This window comes from Natator depressus, chromosome 1 (genome assembly GCF_965152275.1).
Source record: "Natator depressus isolate rNatDep1 chromosome 1, rNatDep2.hap1, whole genome shotgun sequence".
Classification (NCBI taxonomy): Eukaryota; Metazoa; Chordata; order Testudines; family Cheloniidae; genus Natator; species Natator depressus.
In genome coordinates this window covers 62,524,958-62,541,653 of record NC_134234.1, presented here as the reverse complement: position 1 = coordinate 62,541,653, position 16,696 = coordinate 62,524,958, and the positions used below count along the sequence as shown (strand labels likewise).

The window sequence follows — 16,696 nt, the reverse complement described above, 5'->3', positions numbered from 1 at the left end:
GTATCTCCAACGTAAATTAACCAAGGAGAGACCATGAAATTAAATTTACATGCAAGGCAGACAAAGCCATCAGGCAAATCAGTGGGGGGATGGCCACTGGTTTGTCACTGTGGTGAGAAAACTACTTTGAACAAAAGACTCTAGCTTGCTAAGTAAGGTTTTAGTCTTAGAAGCATATTTTACTTTTGTTTGTAACCATTTCTATCCCAATCACTTCTACTTGGTGTCACTTAAATATCTGTTCTTTGTTAATAAACTCACTCTTGTTCTGTTACACAACCACTCATCTCAGGGTAGTGTTTTAAACTGAAGAGTGAAACCCTCAGCCAAGCTAGCAGGCTGGTACTGTGTACTATCTCTTTAAAGGAGCAGCAAGCTTGATAAGGTTTAGTGTGTGTTCCATTGAGTGGGACTGGACTCAACAGGGGAGATGATTTTGGGGAAGCTCAGGGCTGGAAGGGCTGTTGGTGTCACCCTGCATAGAGTAACCAGGCTGGGGAAAGCCATGCTGGGGCTACTGTGCTTGGGAGAACACTGCTGGTGTCAGGGATGTGAGCCAAAACTGCACAGCACAGAGGCACCCAGGGCTACAGGGTACGTGGTGACACAACCCCTTACTGGTCTGGGATGAACCCCTAAATGTCACAGTTATTCGTTGTATAGTTTGTCTCTCTGTCGCTCTCTCGCTCACATACAGACACAAAAACCTTCAACTAATTGAACACACAGCTTTTTGTGTCCTCCCCTACCCCAAACACACAAATCACCACTGATCCCATGTTATAGAAAGTGAAAGACAAATATGTGTTATAGTACTAAAGAAATGCTGGTAGAGTTAATCTTTCAGTCCCTATCAAACAGATCACACAAAACAGTGACATCAGACTTAGTTTCTAATCATAGATTAAACTTTTAACTTAAGTTAAATGAACAGAAAAGGATAGATTTTTTTTAATTACAACGTTTGCAAGCAAGCAGGAGATGAAAACCTTGGCACCTTGAATGGGAAAGTAATAGTGTTCATGGCACAAAAGCAGGCTTATCTTAATGTGGCTGCTTTTAAAAATATTTAAAATATGTCAACTGGATTAATTCCTAATATCTAGCCTCTTGTTACTTAGATTACAGCAAACGACAATAATCAAGAACTAATAGGAACATACTTAAACTTCTGTGCTGGCAGTGATCAACAAGCTGTGTTTTATGGACACAAAAAAAAAACCCCACGCCCTGAGTTCTGAGCAGGATTAACCAGACAAAAAGAAAGAGTCCTTATCAACTCTTAAGAGCACCTAAAGTGACTGAATCTGATATACAATCAGTTTTCTATGTTGCTGCACAGAAGTAATTTAAGGTACCTATCAAATAAGGCTATATATATACACACAATACTAGTATATTTGTCTTTTTAGGTTTAGATTTCTCTGTAGTTATTTACTTATTCTAAAACTAGATTCCAATAACATTCTCAGATGTAGGCACATGAAACTGAAGATTTATCAATGGCACGATAGATGCAACTTCAACAAAGCAAAAGAGAGTTTCACTTACTTATACCAATGGTGAATGTGGTCCACACACTGTAAAGAGAGATATGTTTTAACTTACCTGGTTGCCAACTAGAAGAAGGTGTTCTCCCAGCAAAAAGTCTTTTAGCATATCCTCCATCACCATCATATGCTAGAGACAAAGAAAACAAGAATTTTAATTACTGTGCTTATACACACAAAATAAATGCAAGATTATTACTTAAAGTATTTTTCACCAGAACCCTTATCTATACCTATTTATTTGGTATTCTAATGAAATAGAATTGTCTCAATCAGAGCAGAGGGAATCTATTCAGTAACAAACAATGAAGTACAGTTTTTAACTCCATTGATATACTATCCTGCACTATGACTGGCGTCAGGTGTCTGATTTCTGTATTTCTCAATAACTGTTCAGAATGAATTTCCTTTTAGTATGGTTGGCTAATATTTGTCAGCCACAGTGCAAGGACTGATATAATGACTGTATGTATGTAGACTGCATCATAGAACGGGCCACCCAAATACCCCGAGAAAACCTGCTTCAATACAGAATTAAAACCCCTGCCACCCGCACACACCTAGTTGTCCCATACCACTCCACACTGGAATCCATACAGGGCATCATTAAACAAGTACAAGCCGCACCCTATGTGGATAGCATCCTGAAACAAATCTTTCCTTAACCCCCTCTTCTGACCTTCAAACCACCCCCCAAACCTCTCCAAACTCATCATCAGAAGCAAGCTCCCCATAGACCAGGACATACCAACTCAAAGAAGCACCAGACTCTGCCAGAACAGATGCAAAACCTGCAGACATATCTCCACTCCCGACAATACACCTTTCAAGATCCATGGATCCTGCACATGCCTATCACAACATGTGGTGTGCTTCATCCAGTGCACTAAATGCCCTGATAAAGCTGTGTGGGTGAACCCAGAGAATTACTATATTCTTAAATGAACTCACAAAGGAAAATGATAAGCCGAGGGTGGCGGGGCACCCCCGCAGCTCCAAGCCGCGGAGGGCAGGGAACCTTGGAGTTCCCAGTCACAGGGGCCCCTGCAGCTCCCAGCCAGCAGCGGGGGACCCCAGAGCCCCAGCAGTGATGGATGCTAGAGATCTGTCTAGCCTGGAAACTATGACTGTTTCTTTGGGTCACAGATTTTACTACTGCAAAACCAAGCCCTGTCACCTCAAATTTAGATGACTATAGTTATGTCCATAACGGTACCTAGAGAAGACTCTTGAGCTGGAAGCCCCGCCACAGGTATAAAAGAAAGAAAGTGGCTGGCAAATCATTCTCCAGAAGTACCCACAACTTTGGAACTCTCCCCCATCCTGCACTGGATCAAAATAGTTTGAATTTGTTGAACTTCAAGGCATGCAGCAAGGTCCATCTTTTACCCAAGCTTTCGGAGAGGAAACAGCATGCAATAGATTACAGCAAACGACAATAATCAAGAACTAATAGGAACATTTTTTGTATGATATGAAGAAAAGTCCCAATGGTCAAATTTGTCTCTGGTACAACTCCACTAAGTCAAGAGATGAATTTGATCCAATATGTTTATAATTACGCACATTTATATTACCTGAAGGTGAGACATTGATCTCAAATTCAAGTTACCTCTGACTTCATCTCAAATACAAGTTTTTATTCCAATTACAGTTTATTTTCAAGAAAAAACAATGAAAATCCATCCCAAATCAAAAGTGTGTGTATTTCTCACAGTCTCAAAATTAGACTGACTAATCACAGCCACTGTTAAAATGCTTGATATATTTAATACTAACTAAATGTTGTAAAACATTCTAACGTACAATTAGTAATGTACTTGAAAACAAATATCAACCTAAACTTGCTCCAAACAAATAGATTTGTTGCAAATAAAAATAATGCAATCATCTAAGGAGCCTGATAACATGAAAAATGCAGGCTGCTTTACTAGCATCAAAATCTTGTGTATCCTCTGTATTTAGTGAAAATAGGTCATGTGTAAGTAGGTCAGACAGGGTACTTAGAAAAAGGAATAACTGTCTTTATATAAATGTAGCATAATACTATTTTTTTCTTTCAGCATCATCATCTCATCATTGGTATTTGCTTCTTGAAATCAGTAACTCCTGCATTATTACTGAGTATACAGAAATATTCAATTTAGAACACTGCAAAAGCTGTTTTGATTTTCCAAATCGCTTTAGACCAGAACAAAAGGCAATATTTTAATGATGCTTATAATCAAAGTTTAATATTGCAAAATCCTAACTACCCAGGTCAAGAGACTATCAAATGCACCATAATTTTTGAGGAGTAGGGGAGAAGGCTTGAAGACAAATTACTGTATTTACGCATACACTGTAAATTTACAGCTGACCCGATTAGTTTTAGTCTCGATTTAACATCATGAATCCCAGCAAGCCACGTCCATTACACTTTCTGAGTTAATTGCTAAAAACATGGGAGTACTTCCTCACAATTCTTCATTTAAACAAACAAATCCTAATTGTATAAATAACTGTGCTCAAGTTGTTTCCCTCAAACAACTGTTTTTTCACAATAAATGCAAGTACTCATTAGAAATTGTCTAATTTTCCTAGCAACAGGGTCCAAGCTAGTATTGTAGTGAGATATACAGAGAACATTTACAATCACGTCATGTTCATATAAGAGATTTGCAAATGGAAATGTCAAAATTCCACTAGCTTTGGCAATACATATTCAATGCTCCCCAAAAGCGAGGCTGATTGGGGCATTTAGCACATATCTAAAAATCATTGTTCTTCTTCTGAGTCTCACAATATGCAGCCCAGTTTAGATAGCTGGCTCCAGCTTTGGTACTACATCTTCAGTTGCAGCATGCTGTGATTTCACAGCAATGCTGAAACCCCACTGGAACATGAAATGTTTTGGGGGCAAGTGTGCATAACTCAATGCTGGGTTTTTAACAACATCACACAATAATGGAATATATTGCCAGTTTCATTCTCCAGCAGAGTTTTATGGTTGTGAAATCATCATCAGAGCACTTTAGTGTGTCACACTGGGGTGGGAGCTGGCAGTGCAGGACTAAAGAAGAAAACTTATTTTTAGTTGGTAATATGTTACTTTCTGACAGTTTTTTAGGAAGATAGATTTGGGGCAATTTCCTTTAGCCAACATGTTTAACAAAAATGTGACACCTAACAAAGCAGATAAATAATATTCTAACATAGGTCAGGTTCAGATTTTTGCAGTGCTTTCAATTTGTAATCACTGCAATTATTGCCTCCTTGAACAAGAAGATGGAAAGAGTAGCACACACACAAGAGCACTGTTCTAGGGTTTAGGATTTCATCTGTGAGAGTCCCAAAGTTAAAGTACTTTACTGAAATGATAGCACAGAACAAAACCTCAAACATCGAATTTTACGAGGGAAAATTAAGAAGATTCTCACAGATTCACATTGCCAGCAGGGCCCATGCAGTGGAGGCTGCACGCTCTGCTCTGCGGAGAACCAACAAATGAGGGGGAAAAGAAAGAAAAGGATATGAAAAAATGAAGGAAAGGAAACTCCCTAAGGAAGAGGCCCTGCCAAGGCTCTAAAAGCTAGTGCTAACAGGCAAACACTTCACAGGAGCTGCCTGTGCTGCCTTTGGATGGCAAAGCATTCAGGAGATTCACTCAGTGGGCAGGCCCTATGGCTAAGCATACCCTGGACTGACAGCTGACACTTCAGTGCTGTGGTGACCAGACACTTGCCCTCTCTAGTGAAGAGCAGTGGACCCGCCTTTGCTAGAGAAAAACACTTCCCCTTTCATAGCACGTTTGCAGACCCACGTCTTTGCTTTTTGTTATTTTTCTTATTCTCTTTCCCTTCATATACATTTTGGAATTTCTCTGGGTCAGCTGAACAGCGTGAGAGGCTGAAACAACATTTCTATTAACACCAAATAGCATGATAATTGTGAGTACAGAGCAGAGATTTTAACCATTAGTAGCCATATTAAAGATTTGCATATATATAGCATAGTTCTCGAGCAATTCTTGCACTCTGATTAGCTAAAAATGTCTGTCAGCCAATTAGAATCCTGGGACTTGCACATAATATAGTTATTAAGAATACTGTACAGTGATTATACAAGTTAGACACTCAGAACCAATGAAAGTGCACAGACTACATAAATGGAGGAAAACTATGCTGCAGCAACTTTTGTTGAATTTCTGCACTCTAGAGAGTCCATTTTAGAATAATAACTGAACTGTATTGAAACAGGAGTGCAGTAGTGTATGATTTGGCTCAGTATGCTGTTAATAAGCATATTGTTTGTGTATTAAAAAAGTGTTACAAATAAAATTACTATGAACAGTGATAGGTTTTCAAAAATTTAATTGTTTTTGTATTTTAAAAATATATACAAGTAATTCCTAAACCAAATTGTGTACTGCAAGCTGCCAAACTTCAAGTTATAAACTTCTAAAAATAGGATCTTAAAAAGGAACTGTTTACCTATAAGAATAGTGGCTTAGGCAAGCTGCAATAATAAAACCTCTCAACACAGTACTTTATTGATTCACTATAAACAAAATCCAGGTTCAATAGTTGTTTCTTTACTTTTTATTAAAGTTCTACAAGATTTTTATAATCTCTTCACAAAGGGATGGTTAAGAAGCTTGATCTCTAGTCATCTGAAATGAGCACCAAATTTACCAACAAGATTAAAAATTTTCAAGGATCACTGTTTCAGCCTGACGCAACCACTTCACCAACATGCTATTTAAAAAAATCTTTACTACAATGTTTAACAAACTCTATTGCATCTGTAGCGTCAGAGAAGTGCACTCACCTGGGTGTTCTCATAAAACAGAACATCAGGCACTTTCATTTTCTCATTGGGGTTATAAACAGGCATGGTGGCAGATCCAATCCTCAGAAACCCATTATGTATTTCACCTATACATTTTATGAAAAACAAAGAATTACTTAGAACACTGATTTGCAGATATGTGGTCAACAATACTGGTAATGAGATAATGCATACATTTGTTGCAATGTATGGGTACAGCAAAGCTTCCAGCTTTCGGAAGAACGAGGACAGAAAAGGAATAGCATAAAGCTCTAAGGCTTAAAATCAGTTCCATTGCAATGTGTGACAAATTGGTGATGTTAGGGGGACAAGTATCAGAAAGAACATTGCAAATTGTGACAGCTGCTTTGGCTGAAGCCTTAACTTGGTACTCTCTTTCTCTAATCATTGAGTGTTATTAAAACTGTTTGACCGTACTCACCCCTTGGAGAAACAGCATGCCAGTCATTTCCTTTAAACTTTAGGCAAGATAAAGTCACCATTGGTTTCTCCATTCAGCACATTTTATACAAATGGTTTAATAACTCAAAATAGGCACATTTAAAATGTCGGTGAAAAGTGGCTAAATTTGCATATGTTGGGGAAACATTCAGAAGTAGTTTGGAGAGAAAAATAATTAAAACCACTGTATTGGCTAACCACAGTAGTCTGCTACAAGGAGTTACGCTACAACACAGCAGTTCCAGATAGTCAACTCTGCCTCCCACAGACGCTTGCCCTTTTCCTCTATTCAGACATCCTGTTGGGTTGGATAAATCTGAACTGTAATACTGAGAAACTGCTCTCCATTGTTTGTTTTTATTTTGTTTAGTTTAACTCTGCTATGGTTTTGCAAATGGTGGAATTACAAAATTACTGGTAATATGAACATGAACTTACTAAATCTGTTGTATTTTTGGTAGTTCTAATGTTGCACATTGTTAATGAATCAGGTTCAATCAGATTTATAAAGTAATATACAGTTTGCATATTAGTGTCAGTTTTGCAAAAAACTAAACTTTGAATGCAACGGAATGACTCTCTAGTCATATTACTATAATTCAAACTATCCTACCTATGAAGTTAGTACTTGGCCCCAATTTATACCACATATGTTTTGAAACTGAAGAGAGCCTGCATTACTAGATACAGTAGCTGTAGACATTTTTACTGGTACAGCATTTTCCAAATATATGTTAAGACATGTCCCCCTGTTTTAAAGATCTAGCAATGAAAACAGACAAGACAAACACATGTAAAACAAAACTCTCAACAACTATGCAGGAGAAGAACAGCAAAGAGTACTGGTGAGGCTAGAAGAAAATAAAATAAGTTGAAAAGAAGGATTTAGTGGACAGGAAGTGACAGACTCTATGGTACATGATAGAAAACATGAAGCTGAGTGTAAGAAAAAAAGATGGAAACAGGAAGGCCAGAGGACAGAGAGGAGTAAATTGGGGGGGGGAGGGAGGGGGGAGGAGATAGGAAGTGAGATAAAAGATGGAAGCGGGAATGATATGTACAAAGTTAACGGGGGGGGGGGAAGAGAAGAGCTTATTTGGGTCATATTAAAGAGGAGGACGCACAGAGTATTGGGGAGGTGGAGGATGTGCTGCAATGGAGAAAGATCTAGAAGACTCAATCACACAAAAATTGTAAGCCTGGACAACAAGAAGGATGACGCGCGCAGTTCTCAAGAATGCTAACAGAGGAAGGTAGCAAAGTGACCCAATAAAGCAAAGTGAACAAGGGCCCCATTGATCTGGGAGACTTAAAAATGTAAAGGTCACACACAAAATTCCACGGGCCAGGCTATGATAAAGAATCACTTAGATTTAGGAAGTTCTACAGTTATGAAAATTTAGAGAACGTATGTAGAGAAATATAGGTACATTCTTTAGCAAGACAATGGCGAAGGGATGTATCTAAAGTAGGGCACACTTAATTAAGGGAACATTTAATACATCTTTTTGTGTTCAAACAGTTGAGTAATGTTCATGAAAGATTAAAAACAAAAGGTGACAGAAGCTTACAACTATAATCCTTTTCCTCTTGTTTCCTAATATCATCCGGGTTTATCTCAATCCCTGAATCCAGCAGATTTTTATGTAAAGCTGATCTTGCGAGATTCGGCAAAAACCTAAACCAAGGAGGGGGGAAAAAAGGAAGGTCAGTTTTTACTTTTCTCAGGGTTCTTTTTGTCTTCCAAGATCAATGTGACACTTCACCCTGACTTCATGCCCTAAATAATACCAAATCCTGTCCCACTCTGACAGTTTCCAACTCCTCACCTACTCTATCTGTGCTTAGCAAAGGAAATGGGTCCTCATGCTATTGGAAACTGTCCAATTTCCTCTCCCCACATCAATAACTCCTAATTCCAAAGTTATATGAGTTTAAAAAAAAATACAATCACAACATACGGAAACTTGTAGCAGCCAAGTATCCTTTAGACTTAATCTAAATTTCAGTCCCAAAATTATATTAACATAAATGCTCATTTTAAAGCACTACATTGTTATGTGGGATTCCTGTGAAGAAGCTGTAATGACGAACAAGTTAGGATGCTGAGGGGATAATGACATTGTTCCTTCCACAGTTAATTGGAGCCAGATCCTTCAGCTGTGACTGATCCCAGATCATACAGGCCGCAGAATTGGACAGCTTAAGATTCTCTGTACCTTGGAGAATTTGGCCCTTAGATTTTCGTCACTCATATTTTCAGAACTTTTTCTAACTGCTGTTGCCTTCCTATGCAATATCTGAGTTGTCTACAACTTTTTAAAAAAATGCAATGCCTAAAACTAAATACAAACCTCCAACTGACACCTAACCACATTGTATTCCATTAATACAATCCTGAGGAATATTTTATCTTTGAGACAGCATCACACTTTCGACAATCATTAGTTCTGAAGACCTATTTCTATTAAGTCATTAAGCATATGCCACACACACACAGATTAGAAAGAAGTGCTGAATGATTTGTTTCAAATGATGTTTGAAATCTGGGAATTCCATAGAAGTGAAATCTAACATTCTTTGATTAGGGAGGATCGGAATAGTAGCAGTTCTACTTTTAATGTCTAACTCCTTTAAAAAAATTTAAGCCATCTTTTTAGCATATTAGCAATTGTTTCTTTGAACCTTAAACTTTCACAGTAAAATTAGTATGGCTACCTGGAAAGACAGGCTTTATTGACAGCATGGTAGAGACTTTCATCTGGATACTGTGATAGCCGACGACAAATTCGTAATAGCTGTCGTGTGGACAAAGATGATGCCAGTGACTGTGCCTGCCAAAAATAAAAGGTAATTTTATTAATAGTCCTCTTGGATTTAAACTGGAACAAACTTGGAAAAAAACTATTTACATTGAAAGCAATTATTTCAAAATTTTGGTCTTAAACAGGTGCTTTCATCCTCATATCCCAGTTTGCACCACTTAATCCTTCACAGGTCAGAATTCCGTGTTTGTGGCAGGAATCTATTACCATGGAAATAATTATGTCATCAAAATGTCAGCATTATGATTTCATTGATGTGTGTGTTATATAAGATGTGTTAACATTATATTATTAATTATTATTATTTATTAATATTAGGAATTACACCAAAAAGACAAATAAGTGAAAATTAAATTATTTGTGTTAAAGCTGATTTATCTGAAAGTTTCCTGCAGTACTGTATGGCACTGCCTCAACATATATGACATGCCTCTGCACATATTAGAGATACAGTATCCTGATTTCAGATCATCTCATGTCCATTATTTTTGAACGAATTTGGCATTTGTAACAGAATTGACATCCTGGAAATCGAAGTCTTCCATTTATTACCAGCTGAATATGAACTCCCCATGTGAAAGAGCAAAAAGAGATAGCACAATCCTTGATGTATAAACAAGGGAATAATGGGCAAGAATAGGGAGATTGTATTACCTACTTATACAGTACTGCCCAGGGCATTACTTGAACACTCACAAAACTGGGTGACTGGGCAACAAAATGGCAGATGAAATTCTGAAAATGTTCATAAATGCAAAAAGAAAAGAAGGACTTGAGGCACCTTAGAGACTAACAAATTTATCTGAGCATAAGCTTTCATGAGCTACAGCTCACTTCATCGGATGTAGCTTATGCTCAAATAAATTTGTTAGTCTCTACGGTGCCACAAGTACTCCTTTTCTTTTTGCGAATACAGACTAACACGGCTGCTACTCTGAAACCTGTCATAAATGCAAAGTAATGCACACTGGAAAACATAATCCCAACTATACATATGAAACGATGGGGTCTAAATTAGCTGTTTCCACTCAAGAAAGATCTTGGATTCACTGTAGATAGTTTTCTGAAAACATCCGCTCAAGGGACAGCAGCAGTCAGAAAAGCGAACAGAATGTTGGGAATCATTTGGGAAGGGATAGATAATAAGACAGAAAATATCATATTGCCTCTATATAAATCCATGGTATGCCCACATCTTGAATACTGCGTGTAGATCTGATCACCCCATCTCAAAAAAGATGGATTGGAATTGGAAAAGATACAGAACAGGGCATCAAAAATTATTAGGGGTATGGACCAGCTTCCATATGAGGAGAGATTTATAAGACTGGGACTTTTCATCTTGGAATAGAGATGGATTAAGGGGAATACAATCGAGATCTATAAAATCATGACTGGTGTGGAGAAAGTAATTAAGGAAGTGTTATTTATTCCTTCTCATAACACAAGAACTAGGGGTCACCAAATGAAATTAATAGGCAGGAGGTTTAAAACAAACAAAAAGGAAGTATTTGTGGAACAATCTGTGGAACTCTTTGCCAGAGGACATTGTAAAGGTCAAGATTACAACAGGGTTCAAAAAAGAACTAGATAAATTTATGGAGGATAGGTCCATCAGTGGCTATTAGCCAGGATGGGCAGGAATGGTGTCCTTAGCCTCTGTTTGCCAGAAACTGGGAGTGGGCAACAGGCGATGGCTCACTTGATGGTTACCTGTTCTGTTCATTCCCTCTGAAGCACCTGGTATTGGCCACTGTCGGAAGACAGGATACTGGGCTAGATGGACCTTTGGTCTGACCCAGTAGGGCCGTTCTTGTGTTCTGGTGTCCACATATTCCAATGGATATTGAAAGTTGGAGACAATTCAAAAAGAGCTATCAAAATGATTCACAGTCTGGAAAATGTGCCTTATAATGAGCACTAAAGGAGCTCAATCTATTTAATTTATTCAGAGAGAGAGAGAATTAAGAGACTACTTGATTGCAATCTGTAATTACACAGGAAGAAGGTATCTGATTCATCTGAGGGTATGTCTACACTACGGAGAATATACTGGTATAGCTATAATCCATAATGTATAATAATGGCATAATCCATAATGGCATAATCCCGTAATGTAGACACAGCCTACACCAATGGCAGAGGTTTTTCCATTGGTGTAGAAATACCACCTCTGCAAACAGCAGCAGCTATGTTGACAAAAGCATTCTCCCGTCAACATAGCTGTGTCTGTGTTGGGCTAAGTCAGCACAGCTATGCTGGTCAGGGGTGTAGTTTTTTCAGACCCTGACAGAAGTAGCTATGGTGACCAAACTACTAATGGGTTCTTGAATCTAGCAGCAAAGACAATAATGTTTGCAAGGGTCTAACAGTTGAAGTCAGAAAAATTCAAATTAGAAATAAGATGCAAATTTTACAATGAGGGTAAATTAACTATTGGAACAAATTGAAGTCTTTATATCAAAACTGGAGATCTTTCTAAAATAAATCCTTTCATTCAACCACAAGTTATCAGATAAAATTCTGCGTGCTGTGTTATGCAACAGTACAGATTAGATGATCATAATGGTATCCTCTGGCCTAATTTATGACTTCACAAAATAAGTACGTAGCATGGGTGACAAAAATACAAGCTTCTCCACACCGTCCTGCCAACGTTTCTAAACTCTGCTTGAGTGAGGCCACCTGTAGAATCAAGATAACAGTTCAAGATCCAAGCCCATTCATTCTTGAGTCTCTGCTGGGTCCATTTACAAAATGGACTGTTATTAATTAAATAGTAGAGCTGGGCAGGAAAAGCTTTTTCTCTCGTGAAAATTTTTGAGATTTCAGAAATTTTTCCCATCTCAAATTGAAATCAAAAATCAAAAATCTCAAAAATGTTCGTGAACCAAAAGTCACAAAAATAATTTGGTTTGGGTCAATCAAAATGTTTCATTTTGATAATTTGAAAGTAATAAAGGGAACCACTGACGTGAAACACACATGTCAACGCACAGCACGGGCATGCTATTTTTATATATATGAGATAGATAGATATATCGCCCAACCTGTGATGTGTATGATTATTTTATATACATATATGCACATCTGATATCATACTGATCTACAGGTATCTTCCAACAGTGAATCATTTGTCTGATAGCATACACTTTCTCTGGATATTTCACAATGCTATGGATGTTAGAGACCCTTTTTTTAATCGCTCTGTTCAGACACCGAACACTTTACAAACAAATACATTCCCTTTTGTAATATATATTGTTAAAGAACCACATACATGCCAATAATGCAATAAATACATAAATAAGTATCAGGTTCACTTCCTTTTATTCATTCATAGATTCATACAGTTTAAGGCCAGAAAGTACCATTACATCATCCAGTCTGACCTCCTGTATATCACAGGCCATTAAGTTGCATCCAGTTACCAACTATTGAGCCTAATTACTTGTGTTTGACTAAAGCCTTAGTTGTGTTTGGTTAAAGCATAATTTCCAGAAAGGCATCCAGTCTTAATTAGTAAATATCAACAGACGGAGAATCCACCACTTCCCTTGGTAATTTGTTCCAGTGCTTAATCATCTGCATTGTTAAAAATGTGTGTCACATTTCCAATTTGAATGTGTCTGGCTTTCAGCTTCCAATCACTGGTTCTTGCTATGCCTTTCTCTGCTAAACTAAAGGGCACTTTAGTACCCACTATTTTCTTCCATGAGTGTACTTATACACTAATCAAGTTACCTCTCAATCTTCTTTCTAATAAGCTAAATAAATTGAGCTAAGTCTTACGCTGTAAGGGAGCCCTCAAATCATTTTTGTGGCTCTTCTCAGTCATTAATTCGAGTCCCCTCCATCCTTCCTGCACCGATATTGGCCCCCCCCGGTGGACACTAGTCTCTTCCACTCCTCTATGTCATTTGCTACTGCTTCCATCTGCTATATGGTGTTGAGATCAATTGTTCTGCCCCCGCTAAGAATTCTTCGTCATGGTTTCTCTTGGGGGTACTTGTTTCCTCACACCACTTGGTTTCCACTTGACAGCTTCATGTGGGAGTCTGTGTGTTGTCATCTGGAGTATACGCCCCAAACATGTCCAGCACATCCATCTGATCCTGGTGGAAACAAGCTGCTGGTTCATGATTTCTCGGATCTCTTTGTTTGTAATGAAATCGTTTCAACCAATGACCAGAATCTTTCTTAGGCACTTATTTTTTGAAGGTGTATAGTTTTAGTAGATCTCCAACTCTCACAGCTGTATGTTATCAATGAGATTATGTTTGAACTGAAAATTCTCAGTTTTGTTTTGATGCTATACATATTTGATTTCCCTACGTTGTTAAGTTTAATACATGCTGTGAATGCTTTTCCTATCCTTGATGTCACTTCCTTTTTGAGCTCTCCATTGGCCAGTAAGTTACTCTGACAGGTACGACAATTTCCTGCAATAACCTTGAAAATCCTTATTGTGTTAAGGTTAAATATCTTTGGATTTCATTGTATTAAAAATGCAAACTTTATGTATTATTGTGAAATTGTATGTAACGTCGGGGGGAAAGGTGGAGGGATGTACCCAATGACCAACTTAAACCCTGGGAAGTGTTATCAGCTTCAACGAACTATTTTAAACCATGTGCCAGACATGAATGAACTTTTGAGACAAACAAAATTAGGTGGGTTTCTCAAGAAATCTCTAGGACAGTGGTTCCCAAACTTGTTCCACCACTTGTGCAGGGAAAGCCCCTGGTGGGCCGGGCCGGTTTGTTTACCTGCCGCGTCCGCAGGTTCAGCCAATCGCGGCTCCCAGTGGCCGCGGTTCGCTCCTCCAGGCTAATGGGAGCTGCTGGAAGCAGTAACCAGTACATCCCTCGGCCCGCGCCACTCCCAGCAGCTTCCACTGGCCTGGAGCAGCGAACCGCGGCCACTGGGAGCCACGATCGGCCGAACTTGCGGACGCAGGAGGTAAACAAACCAGCCTGGCCCGCCAGGGGCTTTCCCTGCACAAGCAGTGGAACAAGTCTGGGAACCACTGCTCTAGTAAATGTAAATATACCACCACCCAGATATGCAAAATCCCAGCCTTTTGAAGATATGCCCTGAGGAGAGAGCTACTGTCTGCCGATCACCTATTACATGAGGACAAGATCAAAGGCATAAGATGTACAAAGAAACGGGCTGATTGGTGCAGGCTGTGTACTTGTTCTAAACCAACACCTGTTTTGAACTTGTAACCACAGAAAATCCCCTAGGTGGGATTTGAAGGACTGATCACCTGCGATAGCCCTTGCTGGAGTTGGGGGGATAGGGGAGATCCTGCCTAAGTTATTAGAATGTGTGTAGGTTCTTTTATTGTTTTTAGTATGTTTGCTCTGTAATTCTATCACCTTAAGAATAAATATGCTTGTGTAGAAAGAGCTGTTTTGAAACTATAACTGTGGGCAATTATGCTGTTTATAGCTTTTGAGGAGAAAGCAAAGCAGGCCTGCTTAGGCAGTCTCTCTTGCTGGGAAACTCACAGTGTAGACACGTAACTGTGAAGTCTGGAAAAATCTTGGTTAAGAGTGAGAGAGATGTGGGTCTCCAGCCCGAAGAGGTGATGGCTGAGATGCTGGGAACCTTGCGGGACCACAGGGCGGAAATACAGGTGCAATTGCCCTGAACTGTGACAGGTGCTGCCCAAGTAGATGAACTTTTCTACTCGCTTGATTTGGCCCTACCAAATTCACGGTCCATTTTGGTCAATTTCAAGGTCATAGGATTTTTAAAATCATAAATTTCATGAATTCAACTATTTAAATCTGAAATTTCAGTGTTGTAATTGTAGGGGTCCTGACCCAAAAAGGAGTTGTGGGGTGGTTGCAAGGTTATTGTTGGGGGGGTGCGGTACTGCTACCCTTACTTCTGTGCTGCTGCAGGTGGCAGCACTGCCTTTAGAGCTGGGCAGCTGGAAAGCGGTGGCTGCTGGCCGAGAGCCCAGCTCTGAAGGCAGAGCCGCTGCCAGCAACAACGCAGAAGTAAGGATGGCAAGGTATGGTATTGCCACTCTTACTTCTGCACTGCTGCCTGCAGAGCTCGGCCATCAGTCAGCAGCTGCCACTGGCCGGCCACCCAGCTCTGAAGGCAGCAGCACAGAAGTGAGGATCACATGGTATGGTATTTTTTTTTTCCAGAGTAGCAGCCGTGTTAGTCTATACCCGCAAAAAGAAAAGGAGTACTTGTGGCACCTCAGAGACTAACAAATTTATTGCCACCCTTACCTCTGCACTGTTACCTGCAGAGCTGGGCCCTCAGTCAGCAGCCACCGCTCTCCAGCTGCCCAGCTCTAAAGGCAGTGCAGAAGTAAGGGTGGTAAAATCACAACCCCCCCTAAAATAACCTTGTGACACACACACCCCCCCGCAGCTCCCTTTTGGGTCAGCACCCCCAATTTGAGAAATGCAGGCCCCCCCTGTGAAATCTGTAGTATAGGGTAAAAGCACACAAGAGACCAGATTTCATGCTCCGTGAAATATTTTTCAAGGCCATGAATTTGGTAAGGCTCGAGTTATATTAAATATATTTTGTTTGAATGGGCCCAGCTGGCCAAGCAATTCACAACATTCTGTATGACCACCTTGTCTTCACCATTATTTATCATTCTGCCAATCTTTCTTATCAGCCACAAATGTTATATATGCTTCCAGACCACCGGTAAAAAAACTGAGTAGCTGTGGGCTTAGTATATAGGCCCCTCTTCAGTGATGATTCCCCCACGAACAACTCCTTTTTTTTGAGACCTGTCATTTAGGCAGTTCTTAATCCATTTAGTGTTTGCTTTATTGACATTGTATAATGGAAATTTTTTAATCAAAATGTCATATGGTATTAACTCAAACACCTGATAAAAACATCTAAGTATCTTACCTCGCCGCACTTTACTTAATCAAAGTTGTAATCTCATCAAAGAATGAAATGAGCTTTTTCTGATAGACCTACTTTTCCATAAAACCATGTTCACTGTCCCTAATTATAATCCCATCCTTCAGTTCTTTATTAACTGAATTCTGTATC

At 39.2% G+C, this 16,696-nt stretch overlaps 1 protein-coding gene across 2 annotated transcripts in view; it reads right to left on the bottom strand.

The window, feature by feature from the left end:
• Positions 1–16,696, bottom strand: part of VWA8 (von Willebrand factor A domain containing 8) — a 285,585-nt gene that overhangs the window by 165,544 nt on the left and 103,345 nt on the right. For both annotated transcript variants that reach the window (XM_074961437.1, XM_074961449.1), the window contains exons 17-20: positions 9,540–9,655; positions 8,393–8,499; positions 6,360–6,466; positions 1,609–1,680 (exon numbers count right to left, since the gene is read on the bottom strand). In XM_074961437.1, coding sequence (XP_074817538.1) covers positions 1,609–1,680; positions 6,360–6,466; positions 8,393–8,499; positions 9,540–9,655 — 402 coding nt within the window. The remainder of the gene's footprint in view (positions 1–1,608; positions 1,681–6,359; positions 6,467–8,392; positions 8,500–9,539; positions 9,656–16,696) is intronic.